The 19,153-nt window shown below is 39.7% G+C and overlaps 1 protein-coding gene across 1 annotated transcript in view; it reads right to left on the minus strand.

The window, feature by feature from the left end:
• Positions 1–19,153, minus strand: part of POLQ (DNA polymerase theta) — an 82,198-nt gene that overhangs the window by 26,648 nt on the left and 36,397 nt on the right. Inside the window, exons 19-29 of the mRNA XM_026065487.1 lie at positions 17,528–17,670; positions 15,801–16,005; positions 14,763–14,905; positions 12,206–12,399; positions 11,748–11,872; positions 9,990–10,233; positions 5,981–9,174; positions 4,775–4,918; positions 3,949–4,145; positions 2,249–2,489; positions 962–1,155 (exon numbers count right to left, since the gene is read on the minus strand). Coding sequence (XP_025921272.1) covers positions 962–1,155; positions 2,249–2,489; positions 3,949–4,145; positions 4,775–4,918; positions 5,981–9,174; positions 9,990–10,233; positions 11,748–11,872; positions 12,206–12,399; positions 14,763–14,905; positions 15,801–16,005; positions 17,528–17,670 — 5,024 coding nt within the window. The remainder of the gene's footprint in view (positions 1–961; positions 1,156–2,248; positions 2,490–3,948; positions 4,146–4,774; positions 4,919–5,980; positions 9,175–9,989; positions 10,234–11,747; positions 11,873–12,205; positions 12,400–14,762; positions 14,906–15,800; positions 16,006–17,527; positions 17,671–19,153) is intronic.

Below are 19,153 nucleotides of genomic sequence, written 5' to 3' on the forward strand. Positions count from 1 at the left end.
GGTGGGGGGAAAGTGGGGGGGAAAAGCGAAGGTGGAGGGAAAGTGGGGGGGAAAAGCAAAAGTGGCGGTGGGAAAAGTGAAAGCCGGGGGGACAAGCGAAAGCCAGGGGGACAAGCAGGGAAAAAGGGCAAAAGCTAGGGGGGGTGGGAAAAGCCCCTCGGAGAGAAACTGGTATAGAGAACTGAACTAAAATTGTCAGAACACCTGTACAACAATTCTAATTTATTCCTATAAACAGTATACATTTATATATAAATATATATGTGTATTTTATATATATAATGACAGTAAAGTTATTTAGGAGATGAGGAATTAAAGTATTATTAATTTAAACACAAATGTATCTGTTTCTTAGGCTATTATTAAAGAATTCAGTTCTATACACAAGTCTGCAGGTTCTTAAAGACAGCCAGTACTTGATTCAAAACTTTTAAAGCAGTCTTTCCTCCTCTTTCATGCCTGTACAGGGACAGGAGAAACAAAGCAATTTATTCAGTACAATTACTTTTAGGCTCAAGTTACACGATACTGCAGCTCATGTATGCAAAATACTGATGTTGCAAAAAAGCAGCTCTAATCCTGCCCTCTTAAATCAAAGTATTCCAAAAGCCATGTGACTGGTAGATCATCTCTTGTACCCCAGAAGCCAAGGTCCTACAAAAACAACACATTTATTTCCACTCAGTGCTTCCCCTCTTCTTTATTTCTGGTGAAGTTAGTGGAAACTGCCATGATCAAAAACAGGCAGGAAATGCCCTGCACTTTGCAGGTGAGGGGCAAGTGAGGGGCTCATGATGAGTGTAAAGACAAATCAGCTTGGAGTAGAGTTAAAGTTGGATTTCATCTTTTCTTCGTATGCTCTCTGCCCTCTAGGGTTTTCATTAACTCTAAGCAAAGGCCTCATCAGGGTAACTTCTGAGAAAGTTACCCCCCCACCCCCTGCACCCTAATCTTCATATACCTCTGCGACGTCATCAGGGCTGGTCAAGGAGAAAGTGTGGCCGGCCAGCTGATACGCCTTGGTCTCAATGTCATTCAGTTTAGCTTGCATGACTTGTTTCTGGGTTTCATATGCTGCTGTGCTAAAACCAATGCCATTCAGCTCCAGCAGAGCCAAGCAATAATGGGTGGGCATCTCCACTTTAGAAAACACATCTGCAGTAAGTACAAAACCCAGGAAAAAAACTATGGCATCAAAAACACATCAATTATAGCAGATTCATAAAATGCAGTTGGGGAATCCTAGAAAACCACCTAAATTTTAAAATCCTGAATGTCCTGGCCCATTGAAGTCTTTTAATACAGATTTAACTTAAATACCTTTGTTTTCAGAATATTCTAGAATAACAGCTTGTGCCAAAAATGTTTTTGCTAAGAAAAATCCATTTCCTTGGATCTGAACATTTTATAAACTGCAGACCAGCCTAATATAAGGTTATCTAACTTGATACATTTTCATTCCACCACTCACATCTTTTAAAGATATTCCAAGATTTATATATAATGACCATGAATGACGTTGTAAGCTGGTGATACAAGACTTTAGTGAGCCTGGACCTTAACCTTAGGTTTGGATACAATATAGTGGAAACAAAAATCACACAGCTCAGGAATAGGGTACTTTTTTTATTATTATTTTAACAGGGGCGAGCAGTCAGCAAATTTTAGCGGAAAAGCCCTGGACCATTCACTATGGGATCACAAAAGTTTCACAGATACAATGCATATAGAGCAAGGAATGCCACATGGGCAGGCCAAAGAACAAAAAACCTCCTTCAGAAAACATTTGGGGATTTTAGGAATTGCCTCTGACAAGGAAAAGCAACGGCTTTTGAAAATGCTCATGAGAAACCACAGAGACACCCACAGATCCCCTCAGAATGCCCTCACTTGGGAGGTGAGAGTCCAGGGACTGAGTCTTTGCTCTGCTTGATTCAGAGACTTTAAATAGGCTCTGCTGTTACCCAAGTGGGTGCCTTAACCAATGGAACTGTTGGATATTTGTGGCACAAACACCTCTTAAATCCTATCCTGAACCCACAAACTGTCCCCACTTAATTTTTTGACAAATCAAATGTACTTCCAAAGGAAATTCCCTTTTTTCTTTTAACAAGTCAGCATTTTGCAATACAATACACTTAGATAAGAACTCCCAAACCTCCTCTCTTCTCCACTGATCATTCAACTTGTGATAGTGTACCTCCCCGTACCCTCCACCTCTGCCCTTAAGCAGAAGAGCTCTCTTTACCTGTCAGATTTTCCTTCTGTAATTCACTATGGAGTTGGTTCATGACATTGAAGATAAGCACAGACTCTATAGCTGCTCTGTACCGCCCAGAACGATCTGTAGTGGCACTAAGCCCCAGGCTCTGCACCCCTTGGCCAGTGCCTACCCCTTCCAGTAGAGGTAGCTCGTGGGGGAGAAAGTTCATCACCATGTTGTGAAGTGTACGTTCCTTAGAGCCAGAATCAAGCAGCCAACACGCAACCTTAAAAGAGAGACCCTCCATGAGACCTTTTTACCATTTTAATCATAATACAATGTAAATAAATAATTGCAGATTAATGCAAGGTTATAGGGCAGATCATTTTTCTTGATGTGGCAGGCAGACTGGAATCATTTGTGAAAAAAGTTACATGATTTCAGACAGAAGCTTCAAGAGGGCATAAGTCACTGAAAAGCTTCATTCTCACTGAAAGTTAATTCTGCACATTTAAAAACCTTATCCTCTGTCAACTAAACGCATAAAAGTGTTGCCCTCAGTTTTTCATATATTAAAACTCACACAAAAGGGATTAAATATGAAAATCAGGATTAAAACATGTTTACTCTGAAAACTGACTTTGTAAAAAACTGGAGTTGCTATTAGAATACCGAATATTTAGAATACCAATCAGGCTGGGCTCATCTCCTATTTTTTGCATATCAGCACCAGCAGTAAGAATTCTGCTAGGCAAATTTTACTCTTGGTATGCACCATACCTCCCACCGTCTTCAAACTCATTTGGCTTTTAGCTATATTTCAAATTACTGAGTCAAAATAGGACAAAGCACAGGTTGCTACATTGTTTCTGCCATGCAGGCGAAAGGTAAAACCCACATATACATATGTATATATATATATGCAAATACATTCCATCATTAAAATGATCAAATATGAGTATGACTCCATTTCACACGTGGAACAGTCTGGGGAACGGTGCTTCTTTTATTCTTCTTTATTTTTATCCTAACACAACATCTCTTCAAAAATCTGAGCTTGTTCTTGTATTGAACAGCTTAGATACTTACCTGCAGACTTTAATACTGCAATCGTGCTATTCAGCCCATGTGTAATGCGAGCTTTAAAAATCACCACCAGTAATTTCTATGCCTCTAAAGTTTTTCTTAACCAGGACTAGAAGGTGCTTTCACTCTTTCTAGTGCTTCATTTGAGTTACAAATGGTACTCCTACCTCTTAAATTATATGCAAATTTAATTTTGTTTTGAGGGACTTGTGGTAGTAAGGGGTGGCCACACATATAGCAGGTAAATCTTCTGGTCACAAAGTCCTCTCCTCTCAGAACCAATAATCTGGCCTGAAGCACTTTTGTCATTTCAGTCCCAGGCTCCTTACAGCAGCAAACAGGAGTTTAGCTCTGTCCACTGGGACAGGGGAGAGACTCAAATTCATCCTCCTCATCCAAGCATTCAAGTGTAAGAGATTAACATGCTAATATACCACTGAATCTGCTCCACTTCTCTTGCAGATATCACAAAGACACATAGCAGAAGAAGTCTCCTCTAAATACTGTTCTAGATTTCCCAATGGAAGAAAATTTCACTTAATCTCCTGACAGATGTAATCAATTTAAATAACATAAGCAAAGCACCAAAAAGTACTCTTGTCTTTCCACTTGTGTTTAAAATAGTAGTTTTGCCCAAGCAATTTCTTAATTCTACAGACCTTTGGGTCCTCAAAACTTCCTTCCAAGGAGATGCCGCAAGCCATCACCAGGGTCTTGTAGTGCTGAATGAAGTTGTACATGACAAGTGAGCGCTCTTGATTGGTCATATTCTGCAGGTACAGCTGCAGATGATACAGTCTCTCTGTTACAGACAGGCTTTCATCCAAAGGTGGTGGTGCCAAACTCATACTGATTTCTATGGCAGGAAATACAAGCAAAAATGATCTGTTTACCCATTACAAGGTAGGAAAGGTGAGAGAAAATCTTGAATTCAATAAACTAAACCACAGAACAAAGTACTGTTGGACTGTGAACAAATAACAAGAAAACTATGCTGATTTTATGTAATTCACCAAACCAGACATAGCACCCAAAACACAACATGCTGTATCTATACTACTAAATAAAGGAGGTGCAGGAATCAAACCCTAGCCATGAGGCCAAGTAGCACAGATTGGGTCATGTCCTGCATGCTAGTAACCCCCCACATCCCCTCATTCCCACATGCAGATTTGTTCTTGAAGAGAGAAAGTTGGAAGAAGTTGAAAGAGAACAAGGGAATAAGCTAACATTTAAGCAGTATGCATGACAGGCAGCCCAGTGCTTGAGCCCATTACTTGCCCCTCTTGTATAGCAGTACAGATGTACCCACAGTCATTTGTTCAAGAGTGTTGAACACTTAAGAGCATTGAACAAGTAATCACTCCATCGCACAACTGAGCTGTGGTAGGGACATTCAGAACACTTCAAAAGAATCCGCCTCCCCCAGCTTCTTTCTTGAAATGCAATGTCATGAAATGCAGCACGGCCTGTCTGCTCACTTACCTGTCTGGTCTTGCTTCTGCTGCAAAGAGATATAGTAGGCATCTTTTCCACCCCAACACACTGCCAGTCCAACTACCAATATGTCTTCGCAGCCTTGGACAGGAAATCCGTCATCTTTAACTCGCATCCACTGAGGAAATTTTACTAAGGGAATATTTTTTTAGTTACAATTATGAAATGGCATCTGTAAACACAGAGGAGTTAGGATTCTGAAAATTTAAAAACACACAGCTGTGTCTAAATTCCTTAAAAGTGAATATATATCCTTCATTTTTATCTATAGAAAGAAATTCTGTGCTTCTTTCTGAAAAAAGATGTTTAGAAGAGCAAGATCTTCTCTTATCCTTTAACAATCACCAGTACAGCATACCTGACAAACTCTGACCTTCCCTAGCAATCTCTTGAAGAGTTGAGACATAACTGAATTCCCTCCTTTCACTCTGTAAAACACTTCACATTTGTCCATCAAAATTATATTTTCATAGTGAAGACGTTGTTGTTGTTGTTATGACTATGTAATAGCAAGTAATCTAACTCTGCTTAACTTTGTTGTTTTACAGGAAGAGTATGTTCATATAGTAGCAGCAGGGAGCAAACTGCCATACATGAATATGTCTGGCAGCAAAAAAATGAAGCAGTGTTACAAAAATCCAGGGACTGATCTGAATTTCATACACAGATGAATTATGAATTAACTTTTTGCAGACTGGAAAGTATTTAACCTGGGCTCAGACAGCTACCCCATAAATAACACGGCTTGGTGAAGACCCTGAACAATCTGTATCGTGTACTGTCAAATATATTATTGATTTAAAAATATATTAAAACTTATTTATGATATGGAAAGAAAAAACATAATAAAGAGACTGCACAGCACACTTCCATTTCAAAATTAGAGGTACAATGAAACTTCTATGTTCAGATGCTCTCTCACAAGCAAACAAGCTTCACTTCACAATCATAACCAAGGACTAGCAACACAGACTTGCTCTTCCCAGTTCCATCCTACCAATGCAATGCTTGACCCCAATTCTCCATCCTCTGCCAAGACCCAGCTCCTTTTGCTTTACAGGGACCAACAATATTCAATTATCGACAGTAATTTTCCTCCTTTTTCACAAATCCTTTCCTCCTTCACTCTCCTGCCTTAAGCTGAAGAAGCCACCCTGCTGCTTGCAAAGTAACACACTGGAACACAGAACTGACCTTGTCTGAATCTGCCACCAATTGTTGATCTGGGAGACAAAAGACACTTTGTTCTTTCACACGCTACCGAGATTGAGAATCTGCTTTTCTCTCTCCATTCTGCAATAAAAGTCTGGAAAAGTGCTTTGTCACTTGCTACATCAATAATAGTGAAGCTTTCAGCACTTGATGGAACGAGTGGCAAAACATCCTGAGACAGCTGCAGTGAAAAGCCTTGGTCTATAACGGAACCGTCTCTTATATCCACCTCAGTTGGGTCTGCACTCCCAGCATTCAACCGGAGTGTTTTTACCTGCTGCTCTGCATCATCCTTCCTATTCTGCTTTGACTGAAACTGCTGCCCTTCATTTGTGTAGGTGACATGTCTCTTTTTTCCAGATTTCACAGAGAGGGAAACAGAACTCTTTGGAGAAGGTTCTTTTGGGGGTGTTGGAGGAATAAACCCATTAATACTATCTGGCAGCGGATCAGATGTTCTGTTGCTCCCCTTGAGCGGAAGAGTGATACAGTCTAATTTCTGAGCATCCAAGGCTTCCATTTTGTTTTCTTTAACTTTGAAACAGTTTTTTAAATCCTGGCATGTGGGCAAAGGCTCTGGCTGACAACGGTCAAATTCAAAAACTGGAGCTGGCTCTTGATTAGCATTAGAAGCAACTAACTTTCCTTTCAAACAGGAGCTTCTTGGACTTACTGAAACTGGTTCAATGCCTGAAGGACTAGGCCATTTGTCTAATACATCCTGCAATCCTGGGCTTAGTTCAAATGTGCAGTCAGTCCACACCACCGGATGGATTTTCTTGTCTAAAGCTTGTTGGCTTCTTTGGAGCTTCTCACTTTGATCCCCCACCAGATCCATTGGTCTGGGGTCATCAACACAAATCACTGGGTTTCTTAATCCTGACTGACCATGAATTGTAGAAGGAAGATCTCCCTGAAAAGATGGGGAATTTGCATGATCCACAACTTCAGCTATTAGATCAGAGAATGCTAGAGACACATCGTTACACTGTGCAGGATCCTCACGCTCTTTCTGATTGCCACTGACATCAAATTTATTCTGAACAGGCCTTAGGTTCTGCAAAAGACCATCTGTGGGAAGCAAAGCCCCCTGCTTTCCCACGGGTTCTTCCCTGTGCACCTCCATGACATGAATAGCTGAAAGGTCATTAACATTGCTGAAACTATCATCAAACAGCAAGCTATCACTCATGTTCAGGCTTGTTTCAGGGACAGGATGGCATTCTACTTGCACAAGGTGCTGCCTACCAACAGGAGAGGTCATTTTATTAAGGCCTTTAGAAGCACACTCCCCTTTCACTGAATTTTGGGTCTGGTAATCCTGTAGAAAACTGTGCAGCTGGGAGTCAGTCACTGAGAAATCGTTTCCTTTAAGGCAAGGTGCAGATTCTGTACCTTTCACCACAGGCTGTAAATTAAGGCTTCCAGACTCCATAACTTTATTACTGCAGTGGTGATCTGAGGTTTTTATGATGTTATTTGTCGTGGCAAGACTCGACAAGCCCAGTTTCCTAACTGTTGCAGCCAGCCTTTCATCAGTAGCATTTGCAGTTTGTGAAGTGCTAGCACAGCTCAGTTTCTTGGGGATTTCCTGCAGTGGTAATGCTGCCAGCTCTGAACCTTGTTTTCCCTGCTCTCCTGCAATTCCAACTGCTACCTCCTGTTTTATTATCCTCTCAGTCTGAGTATCCAACTGGAAGCTGTCTTCAAAGTCTCTAGAGTCAGAGATGGGATCAGAGAATGGACCATACTGAACACCATCTGCATCACAAGCAGCTCTGGATTTTAATAGAGAGTCTTTCAGAAAATCCTCAGTATGACTGTCAGCTTTCTGCACTCCTCCAGCTTGTAACAATATTCCATTGGGCTTTTTGCTCCTATTTTTGCCACTGTTCTGAATCTGAAAGTGGCAGGATTTATCCTCACCAGGACAAAAACACACAGACTTCTGTTTCCTGCTACCATTATGTACATGTCCATCTCCAGAACTGCTAGCAGTTACATTACAATGATCTGTGTCCAGAGCTGTCTGCTGCTCACCAACCATCTTGTCAGTACAGCTCTTACCTGCTTGCATTTTATTGATTTTATTCTGCTTATCATCATTATTTTCATTTTTCAGTGTCCTAGCACTAGTAGATATTACTGGACTTTCTGCAATATCATCTGTCTCCATGCTGACATGTGAAGTACTCTGCATTATAATAGCTGCCTGAAAACATGCTCTCCCCTTAGGCATGCCTTCACTAGTGGTGGAAGGCTCAGTAAATAATCCTGCCATTTTATTTTTGCTCCCAACATTAACTTCCCCTATCTGTAAAGAATTTGAGACTTTATGAGTCACAGGCCCTTTTTCTATAAATTCCTTATTATTTTGGTCAGGAAAAAAAATATCTTTAGAAATGTGGTGGTGGAAAGCAGAAGGCTCCTGTATGTCTGTTCTAAGCATATTTGAATTTTCAAGCAGTGACCTCCGCAGTTTTGAAGCAGTTTTTGAAGTAGTTTTGTTCCTAGTCCGGTTTAAATGTGTGTCCATACTTCTTATCAATCTAGAAGTCAAAGACATTTTTCTCAATGCTGGTGTCTCTCCCTGCTCAGTAGGGAGTTGTAGAATTGCTCTCCTGGAATCTGTCCTGGTTTTGACCTGAGAAACACCTTCCATGTTTTCCTTATCTTGAGTCATATTTGGCTTTTTTTTAGCACTCTGCACAACATCACCATTTCCTTCCTCTGCCTGAACCTGTCCCCTGCCTTGGACTTTGCTCTGAAAACTGGAGGTTGCTGTACTACCACTTAGTCGCCTTTTATATCCCTTTTTAATATTTGATAAGTTTCCAGCCTCAGAACCAGGGCCATTACAACGTTGAACTCTGTGCCACTGTTTGTTTAGTGCCCTAGAAGACTGAGAAGACCATTCTCCGTTGGATCTAAGTAGTCTATCTTCCAGCTCTGACTCATGGCTGGTTACAGAGGATGCATCAGACTCAAGAAAAGACTCTGGGTTCCACTGCACTCCCATCAGCGCCAAGTCCTGTTGAAGAAGTCCCCGGGCTTCCTCCACAATGAGGGAAGCTGCTTCACTTTCACTTAAGCCCTTCATTCCGGCCATCCAGATGCTGCGCATCATCCGACGCTCCTCTGCTGATTCTTCATCTTCATCCACAGCCCTACGGACACTATGGGAAAGACGACAGATGTAAACATTCATACAGGTAATAGTAAACAACGTAAAGAATTGGCACTATACTGCTCCACTCCTATTTCAATTAGCATGATAGCTTCACAGAAGCATGTCCAAAACATACTACATTTAAGAGCAAATGACTCTCTTAGTTTTGTAAATGTGAACTGGTGCCAATGAAAGCTATCAATAGCTATGTCTAGACCACGTACCCCAGAAGCACTCCCAAGTTTCTGTATCCAAATATGTGCCCCAGATAAGTCCTGACACCCCCAGCAGTGCAAGATGCAGGTCTGAATCAACCACCCTGCATGCACTAGTTTCCAAGGAAAGGAAACCTCAGGAGTGTGAGCCAGACAGGGGTCATGGCACACTCTGATAGGTACTCAGTCCTGGAAGTTTGTCATTGCACTAACATAAGATCACAAGAGAATCTCAAATGATATACTGCAATACCTCATGAATTCATTTGATCATATGGAGGAGCAGGAAAGCATTAACTCTTCTTTAGAGGCAGCAAAAAGTCTCCAGAAAGCTTTAACAATTTGCCCAGAACTAAACAGTAGGTCAAAAAGAGGAGCAACAAGAAAATGTAGACCTCCCAAAGTTATGCTGCAAATATAATATGCTTATATTAATTTCAAAATAATCATGGAATTATTGTGATCAGTCACAGTGAGCTACACATTATTTTTAATTAACATTTGGCATCAAGTCCCAAAGGGTTGCCATACTTAATTACAGGTTTCTTCCTGTAATCCTTTACCTTACAAACAAAGTTCTTATCTGACTCCTGGACTGATTTCTCACCTTTTAAATGGCACGGAATTCTTCAGAGCAGTTGCCACATCACCAGCACTGGCTTTAGCAAGATCAGCCACTGTGACAAAGCCAGCATTGTAAAGCATCCTAGCACACTGTGCATTCAGCAGAGAGATGCGTACCAAGTCACATAGCTCCCTACGAACACCAAAAGTGAGTCGGCTCTGGAACTGAGAAAGCAATTGTTCCATGTTGTGCCAGCCCAGTCGATTAGAGAAAACTGTTACCATTCCTGGAACATAAAAGTTGCATCAGAGACTTAACTCTAGGCTCAGTTCCACTAAGCTAGATCCATTCTCTCCCTGCATCTGAACAGGCATTACCGTTACATTTCTCACCTCCCCATTACCTATGGGAACTGCCACCATTCCCTAACACACGCATGTTATGTCTCTGACTAGGAGCTGCCCTTGCAGAACTCAATTTAAGCTAGAATTAACCAGTTTACAAGCAAGGCAGAAATTCTGAATGACATTGCTTTTCCAAGGATCTTAATCTTGCAAGTATGAAATGCATGCACTTTCTATAACAGGATCCCCAAGAACCAGACCCAATGAGGAAAAGAAAATAGAAAAAGCAGCAACGAAGGGCACTAAAAGGAGCCACAGATCTTTGAGGAGAGTTGGCACTGATTTCCATAAGAGCAGAACTTGGCCTGCATAACTTCAGTTACTGAGAGTACCATAGGAGATGGCAAAACCTATGGTACACATTACAACTGCAGTCCCCAGAGCATGGGAGGAGGAAAAAAAAAAAAAGAAAAACAAAAAAAAGAAAAACAAACAAACAGGAAAAAGACCGTTTCATACTCACAGTTTGCACCTACAGAATATGAAAATAACTGAAAGACACAGCATCCCTCAATGCCACTTTTTTAATAGTGATTATAGAATACAACTTTTATTATATCTGTTAACTATATCTCATGCCAACAGATTGACTTTAGTTCCCAAATTATTTTTGGTCCTGTACTAATGCACCTGACTGCTGAAAACGACTAACACTGGGAATAGAGAATTGTGAAACTGCTACAACAAAAAGTTATTTATACTGCCAGAATTAATTTAAACTATTCTGCATCAGTGGCCTTTTCATTTTGGGGCTTTGACTTATGCTGCAACCCACACATAGTTTTGGCAAGTTGAGCTAAAACTGTCTTCCAGATTGAAGACCCACTTACAGAGTAATGGAGGACTTAGGTGACAGAAAAAACTCTCTTAATCACATGGTTGTACTGTTACCTCTTTTCCTGCACAGCCCCTATTAAGAAGTTAAAGGTCACAGCTTTCTGATTTCTCAATATCTAGGGACAAATGACCTGGAAACTACTCTCTCTGTTTTGAAACTTTAAAATTTCTGGCCAATAAACTCTGCAACTGGGAAAAAGCCATGGTGAGGCTTGGAGACCCCAAACTTCACCCCTTCTGAAAGTATTTTGCTGTATAGCAAAGCTTCAGAATGGACTTGTACTTAATTTCCATACTTCATACTGAACAAACTACATTCCTGCATGATAAACAAATAAACAGTTTCCATAGACCTCAGCATGCTACAACACTGCCCGATTCCACTCAGCTCACCTCTATTCCCACAGCACACACTGCGGTTCCATCTCTCAGTTTGAGTTATAAAACTGGAAGTGGTTTTACAAGACCTACTGTTGTTAGTACCACAACGCAGCTATCTTATCCCCCAATTTGAAAAGAAAGAAAAAAGACTAGCCCAGGATTCCTGAAAACAACTCACCTGCATAGGTGGCAGCAGACTGCTGTAAGGACTGAAGCTGGCCACGACTACAACCGTATTTCTTGGTCATATCCTTTAAGGGAACCTCACTGATTAAATCCAGGAGGGCAAGACTGGTGAAAAACCTGTAGAAAAAGCATACATAGAAATAAAATCATCATCTAGGGCAAGTTAGTGCATGGGCAAAACACGCTGTGATAGTACAGGACAGAAGGGCAGTAAAGGATAGCACACAGAAGGAACACAGAAGATGGCTTCCGATAGTATCAACACAAACATCTTAGGACAGCAGTATTCTTGGTCCAGAGCAGACCAGGCCCAGGTTCTCTGTAACTGTATCTGAGCAACCAGCTCATTCAGCAAGAGGGCCAGTTCCAGAAAACATGCAGACACAGAACCTGGCCTCTCCACAAGTTATAGCTTCTGGTCTTTGTGCATTTGTGTCCAACTGTGGCTACCTTTTGTGGATGGCCATTTGCCTATGCTGTTTCTCTGTTTTAGCTATGATTCTGCCCTTTACAGAGCGAGCCAGAAAGCCTTCTTCAATCCCCACCAGCTCAGCCACACGCTTCATTGAGGCAGGCAGCTTCTCCCATAGGCAGAAAAACTGGTACCAATCAATTGTGGTCCACTCCTCATACACTGGGGTAACCTAAAGAAAACAAGACAGTGCAAAAACTATTTCAGAGCAACAAGCAGAGCAGAGCTTTTTCAAAGACGAGGGTAAACAAACACACGATCTAGGCAATGTGGTTAGAGCATCCTACGTGCTACTCAGAGGCACTGAGTCATAACCGTGTATCCTGAAGAAAGTAAAAGCTTTTTTAACCTAGTCTTTTTAATATTTGTACTGATGAGATCTGACTCATGTGGGTATATTCTAAACAGTTTGGAATCTTTGTCAGATTGCTCCCTAAATGCAAGTCACTAAAATATTTTTCTAAACCATATCTTTATTCTCCTTTAACAAAAGTGGTTTTAATAGGCTGACAGGTGTTAGTCAATGTCAAGAAGATATTTTTCCTGTATGTTGTGGAAAAAAAATAAATAAATAAAACATCCAATAATAGCTGCCACACTAACCACTGCCATGACTTCTGATCAAGCAGAAGGGAATATAGGTTTTTTTGCCAGGGTTTACTGAAGCTTGCATTCACCTTGAGCACAAGAAATCTCAACTTTTACTAACACTAACAAAAAAGCCACCCAAAGCATTCACACAATTCTAGATAGACAAACAATTCTGTTATCATTCAATCAGTACAGAGTCAGATTCAGTACGAGGAGACAAAATGTCTTCATGTCTGTGACATACTGCAAGATTAGTTACTTTGAAATAACTAATTAACAGTTCTTCGGGAGCATTTAATAGAACACAGGATATCAGATGCCTAGACAGTTGTAAATCATCCATCCTCTCTTATCTGCTGAGGAGAGCAAGAGTTACTGAAGGCTTTTGCTTTGGTGTTTTTTGGTTTTTTGTTTTTTAGGGTTTTTTTAAGAAAATCCTTTTGCTAGCTTAGCAAATATTTCATTGTTTTAATCAACTTTGCTAAAATACAAGGCCTTGAAATTCAGCCTCAGATTTGTATAGGTAAAAGATTCAAGCCTAAGGGAACTGAAAAACTTTGTAGTAGAATACTCCTCTGTAACCCATCTAGAGAACAATTCAAAAATAAAAATAAAAGTATCTTCCTTGAAAATGAACAGACTTTGCAAGAAAGTGTTTTAGACTAGGTTAATAGAAGAGAATCTCGAGAACATTTTGTTCAATGATGTACTTGATTTGAAATAACATTAGTCAAGCAGTGCCATGGTTAAAAGTTCAGGGCAAAAAATACCATCATTGTCTCTACCCCAGAACATGAACAAAATTCATCTTTTTTTTCCCTTTTTGGAGATGCAAGCAGAGAAAAATTCTCTGGTGCATGATACAAAACAATTCACTTTGCCTAGTAGGAGAGAACAACATACAGTGTGGTCTTCTGGAATATAGGCAGATATAGGCACATATGGCACACCAGCAGCTCCATAAAAAATAAGTATCAGTCAGCAACTAGATTAATGAACACAGCAAGCAGAGACAGGCAGAGGTAGGCATACTCAATTCCCCACATCCCCCTGCCCCAAGGACTCCTGCACATTCTCCTTGGAGCAAACATTTTTTCAGGTAAGATTCACAAATTTTGTTTTTGATGTATCAGCAGAAAAAAACACTTGATATATTTAAGGACGCTAAAGACAACTCAAATTTTGTAGGATATTTGAATGATAGGCCTGCCAGGCCGTGAATCTTAAGATGTTCATTGCAACTCCATTTTGTTTCCTCACTAATCTTCACAGGTTCATGACTCCCTCTCCATAGAGGACAGCATTGGTTAACTTTTCAAGTGTATATGCACATAAATCTTAACCAACTTCCCCCTCAAAAGATTTAGCATGCTTCTTCCTTTAGCCATGGTAAGATCCCCAGACACAACTAAACTAAATCAGAGAGAGATTTTCAATATTACTGAATCCAAGATTCATAGGAAGAAAGAGGTGTAGTTCTATGAGGCTTTTTGTAGGCAAAACAGATGCTAAAACTGCAAGTTTTCTGAGCCTCCAGAGGTAACCTGAGATGCAGCCTGCTGAGCTCAGACTTTGACACTAATCAAAACCAACTTGACTGGTCCACTTCAAATATTTGAGAAAAATTACCATTATCCTACACTCAAACTTACGAACTTCTGAAATCTTTTTTCTGAGGTCAGAAGTGACAAAAATGGGTTCAGATGGACATGTTGCACCTGCCTACACAATTGATACTACAGGAATAGATTGATTCTGAAGAACATTCAGTTTAGAAACTTTTCTTCAGGAAGGATTATCTAGACAAAGCACAAAAAAATAGAATCATGGCCTTCAAGACCCCTGCACCGTGCTTTCTCTCCTTTCCTTAGCTTTTGCAGTATAAGCTGATAAAAAAAAAAAAAAGAAAAAAAAAGGCAAAAAAAAAAGGAATGAGGAACCTACCAAATAGACAATATGCAGATCATTCTCCAGAACAAAGCTTTTCATAGCTCGCTGCAGGTCAGCAAAGATTCCCATGGCTTCAGTTGGTGAAAGAGAAGAGGAAAGAGTAGCTGAGCCAAGATGTGTTGGATGATAAACTTTCGCTATGAAAAAAAAAAGAAAAAAGAAAAGAAAGCTATTTAAGTGCAAGTTTGTATCTCACTTTCAGGTTGCAAGGCATTTTATAGATATTAATTCCACTAACTTTGCCCAACTGCCCTAATGGAGTGTCTCTACGTTTTGAAGACAGGAAAATTAAAAAAAAACACAACTAAATATCTTGCCTAAGTTAATCTTTTTGAGAGGATGGATCACAAATTTGGCTCCTTTAAAACTGTACTCAGAGTAACACTTAATGACAGTTATTTGAACTAAAAACACTGGAATCCCATCTGCCATCCTATGTCCACGAGTTATCATTTTGAGTATTTCTCTCCTAAAAGAGCCAAATATCTCATATAATCTTTTCTTATCAGGAGATACAAAATTGACCTGTAATGGGAGGTTCTTACTATTACTGTAAGAACCTCATCCTGAGCCATTTTTAAAAAATAGCCAAAAACAAGCAAAAGCACAACCATGTGCACCACAGAGTTCTAAAAGTGACTGTCCTCTCTCAGAATGTACCAGTTCCTCTTCAGAAAAAAAAAAAAGTTATAGCCTACAGTCAATGTGCACAAATCCTGTAGTAAAAGTTCACCTTCTTTAAAGATAGTTTGGGAATTTGTAGACTAGGACACATCAGTCTTAGAGAAGACATGCAGAGGCCTTCCAAAGAGAACATGTGCAAACAACAATATTAAAGTAAGAATAAAGACACCCCTTAAAAAGTTAAAAAAATTCCTGATACACGATTTAAAGCAACAACAACAAAAAACAGAGCAGAGGTCCTCATCATAAAATTGCATTCAGCATCTACCCAGCTGCAGAAGACTTATTGATTCAAAAATGCTAACTGCAGTCAGTGGAAAGAAGCAGAATATTGAGCACCAGTGTTACCTTTCATTTTGTTGCCAGAGTCCAGAACCTGAATGAATTCATTCTCTAGCAGCCATGCCACACAAGCCTCAATAGCTCCAGTCCGCACTTTGTCTTGATCTTTCTCATTTCCCCACTTACTATCTTTCAAGCTGGATGCAAGAAGAGTGCAAGAAGCATAGGTCTGCACATCATCTGGAGTGCTGGCCACTCCCCCCACTATGATCTGTTGAAGAAAATATCCTGATCATATTGCCAGAGAAACAGTAAGATGGAACATCAGATCTGAGAAACAAAGAGATTGATCCATCAGATCCATCTAAGCTTTGAAGAAACAGTACGAGACAGGAACACGCAGCAAAGCAACTGCCAACCTTTAAGGACATACAGAAAAAATATTTTCACACTTGTCTTGGCAAAGAGTTAGGCACCATAGGTAGCGGTAAAATGACAAAGCTACAGGAAAAAAATTAATTTTAAAATCTTACCCTAATACTTTGAAAGCAGAAATATACAGAGAGGCAATTTAGAATTAAGAGACTAACCCTCGGCATTTTGCTTAACCAACACTATGAAATACCTTTAAAAGGTTAAAACATGGACTGCGATTTTCTGAAGATTAAAAAAAAAAAAACAGGAAGGAAGAGTTCTCCTACAGCTCTTCAACCTACTGAAGCTTTTTCTAAGTAAATGTGAATGCTATAATCCATTATGCTTTCCTGGTTTGGAGCAATTTTTCCCTTGGGCTTTCTGTTTTGTTTTTGTTTCCGAATTTTTTTCAGACAATTGCTTTTTTTCTTGTAAATCATTTACAAGGATTAACAGCACAAGCCTTCCTTAGCTGAACAAGACAGCAAGATGTATAAATAAAAACTTCTTTCAAGGTTTCAGTGGATTCTTTTCATGTAATAATGCAATGCCACCAGGAGAGAAGCCATCTTTTAGACAGCTCTTATACAAAAAAATGCATTTAGAAATCACATTGGTCTGGTAAAAATTCACAGTCTATGGAATCACAACCAAGCTCTAAGTACTACAAGAGCTTCCACAAATGACACTACCAGTAGCACAGCTAACAGAAGAACTAGATTTAAAAAGAAGCCTAAGCTCAGTCGAAGCAACTTTGGAAAAGGAGGAGATAAGCTCACCTATGTGGAATAACATCCTTTTGTTACTTTTTACTCCTGGGAACCCTATAGAGGAGGACAGGCTAGAGGGATCAAATGGGATTTCATGCCTGTTTGTTCAGCAAAAACTTATTTACAAAGCTTCGATCATTTCTGTGCAAAAGAGGTAGACAGGTTGAGGTGTAAAAAGAGGACCACAAGGTTCTACAAATGCTATTATGGCCCAATTTAGTCTACAAAGTCTCAAGAATCAGTAACGTACAAGCATCTCCCAGTTACACTGTCAGATCACGCATGAAGATTAAGAATTACACATGCTTTTGCCTGCAGCGTGAGTACCTATTGATACAAAAACCAAGCTTAGGAACTTCTTTTTGAGCATGCTCGTGCTGTGACAATCTCTGCAGCAAGCACACACTGCAACATACAAATCGAAATGCTAAATATTGAAGCAAGCTGGCAGACCCACGTAATTTTCTTTTGAAGATGCTTGTGTTGGCAACAGAGGAAAACAAAGAACAAGAAAGTGCACGGAAAACATTTGATGGTATCACAAAATAAATCATTCTACAATTACAAGAGGGCGAGTACAGTTCCACTTCCTCTCCACATGTCCCGTACCTCAAGTATTGCTCGTTTCATGCTAGAAGCGACACCTCCCCCTTCCCTTCTAAGCAAGCAACTGCAAACAGGCTTGAGAGATCCCTGAAGTAGAGCAGTTCCTTTCAATCTTTCTGAGGGCTTGCAAACTAAAATGCTCTCACCTATATGGAAAACAAAAGAACATTAATGACCTTTAGTAATCCATCTTAGCACTGTAATAGCTACATACAGTTCGCTGAGGACGTACTATTGGACAAGAGAATTGTAGGTGTTTTTGAAAAAAATGAACTAAAAAGATAAAAAACATTTGCTCTTTGCAAACTTTAGCAGTGTTCAGTCGTTGCTATGTAAGAACTCCATAGATGTGTAACATTTAAGAACTAAAAGCTCAGAGGACAAACTTTAAAGTTACATTAAGCTGTTCAGGGTCTTGTCAAATCAACTTCTGAATATCTCCACAGACGGAGATTCCGTAGCCTCTCAGCACATGTTCCAGAGCTGAACTCCTCTCACTTCTTGTTATGGAATTGACTGGAGTCATGCTATACAGGCATTATCATTTCCTTCTGAACTACACTTTTAAACTGAAAAGATTCTCAAAATCAGGAAGAAAAAATACAAGCTGCACTGCATGTTGCAAGTTTGTGTTAAACCAATCAGCTTCCGTTCCCAAAATGAAATAACGGATACCAAAGCAATACAGAAATACAAAGATATTAATCTAAGTCATTATGCATTCTCTGAACTTTTATATATGTGTGTATATATATGTACACATACAAAACCCTAAGTATTCTGAATGGTTTCCACTGTAAGTACATCTAAATACATCTAACCTGACAATGCCCAATACAGGATTTAAAAATTAATCCCTAACTACTGAAATTCTGTGAGAGACAAAAAAAATCCCAAAGCTATGAAACAAACAAAAATGACTGGCCAGCATAAAGGAGGGTTTTTTCAACAAAGCCTTTAAAGAGAAATTAGGTTCCTGAGAGGCCTAGCTAGTTAGAAACTTTGCCAAATGGCACAAGATAAATGAATTATGGGTAGGACAAACTCACCTTTGACTACGAAGAGAACATTATGTCCGGATTAGCTGGACAGTAAAGATCAGTTTTATGATAATTTGTTAGATTTAAGCATGTGTAGCCTGGACACCACATTATTTTGGCACTGTGTATTTTAACAGGATCCTAGGAACGTTAAGTCATGATAAAACTGTAGCCATGGTAATGCTGCTAATCCAGAGGTAATGAAAGCACAACTACATTTAAATTTAATGAATGGAATAAATACCACAAAAGTACTGTGTGCGAGTAACCATACACAGTTTAAACATGATTACATTAATGAATGACAGGATAAAAGATATGTTCAGAGAATGTCTCTTGGGAATTTTTTACCCTCCCATATGAAACCTTTGACATCTGTTGGCCATCTACTTCAGCCAAAGCTAGAGTACAGAAGTTATGACAAACTGCCAGCAAGTCTTGTTTTGTGAAAGGAAAACTTACCTTGATTTTAGCAATAAAGAACATGAACTCATTTCTTACATGGTTCCTGATATCATCCACAATTCCCTGTGATAACTTTGACTACTCAGTGTGATAAATGTAACAAAAGACAGGTATCTGCTTGGCC

This window comes from Apteryx rowi, unplaced genomic scaffold (assembly GCF_003343035.1).
Source record: "Apteryx rowi isolate R43461 unplaced genomic scaffold, aptRow1 scaffold_228, whole genome shotgun sequence".
Taxonomy (NCBI): Eukaryota; Metazoa; Chordata; class Aves; order Apterygiformes; family Apterygidae; genus Apteryx; species Apteryx rowi.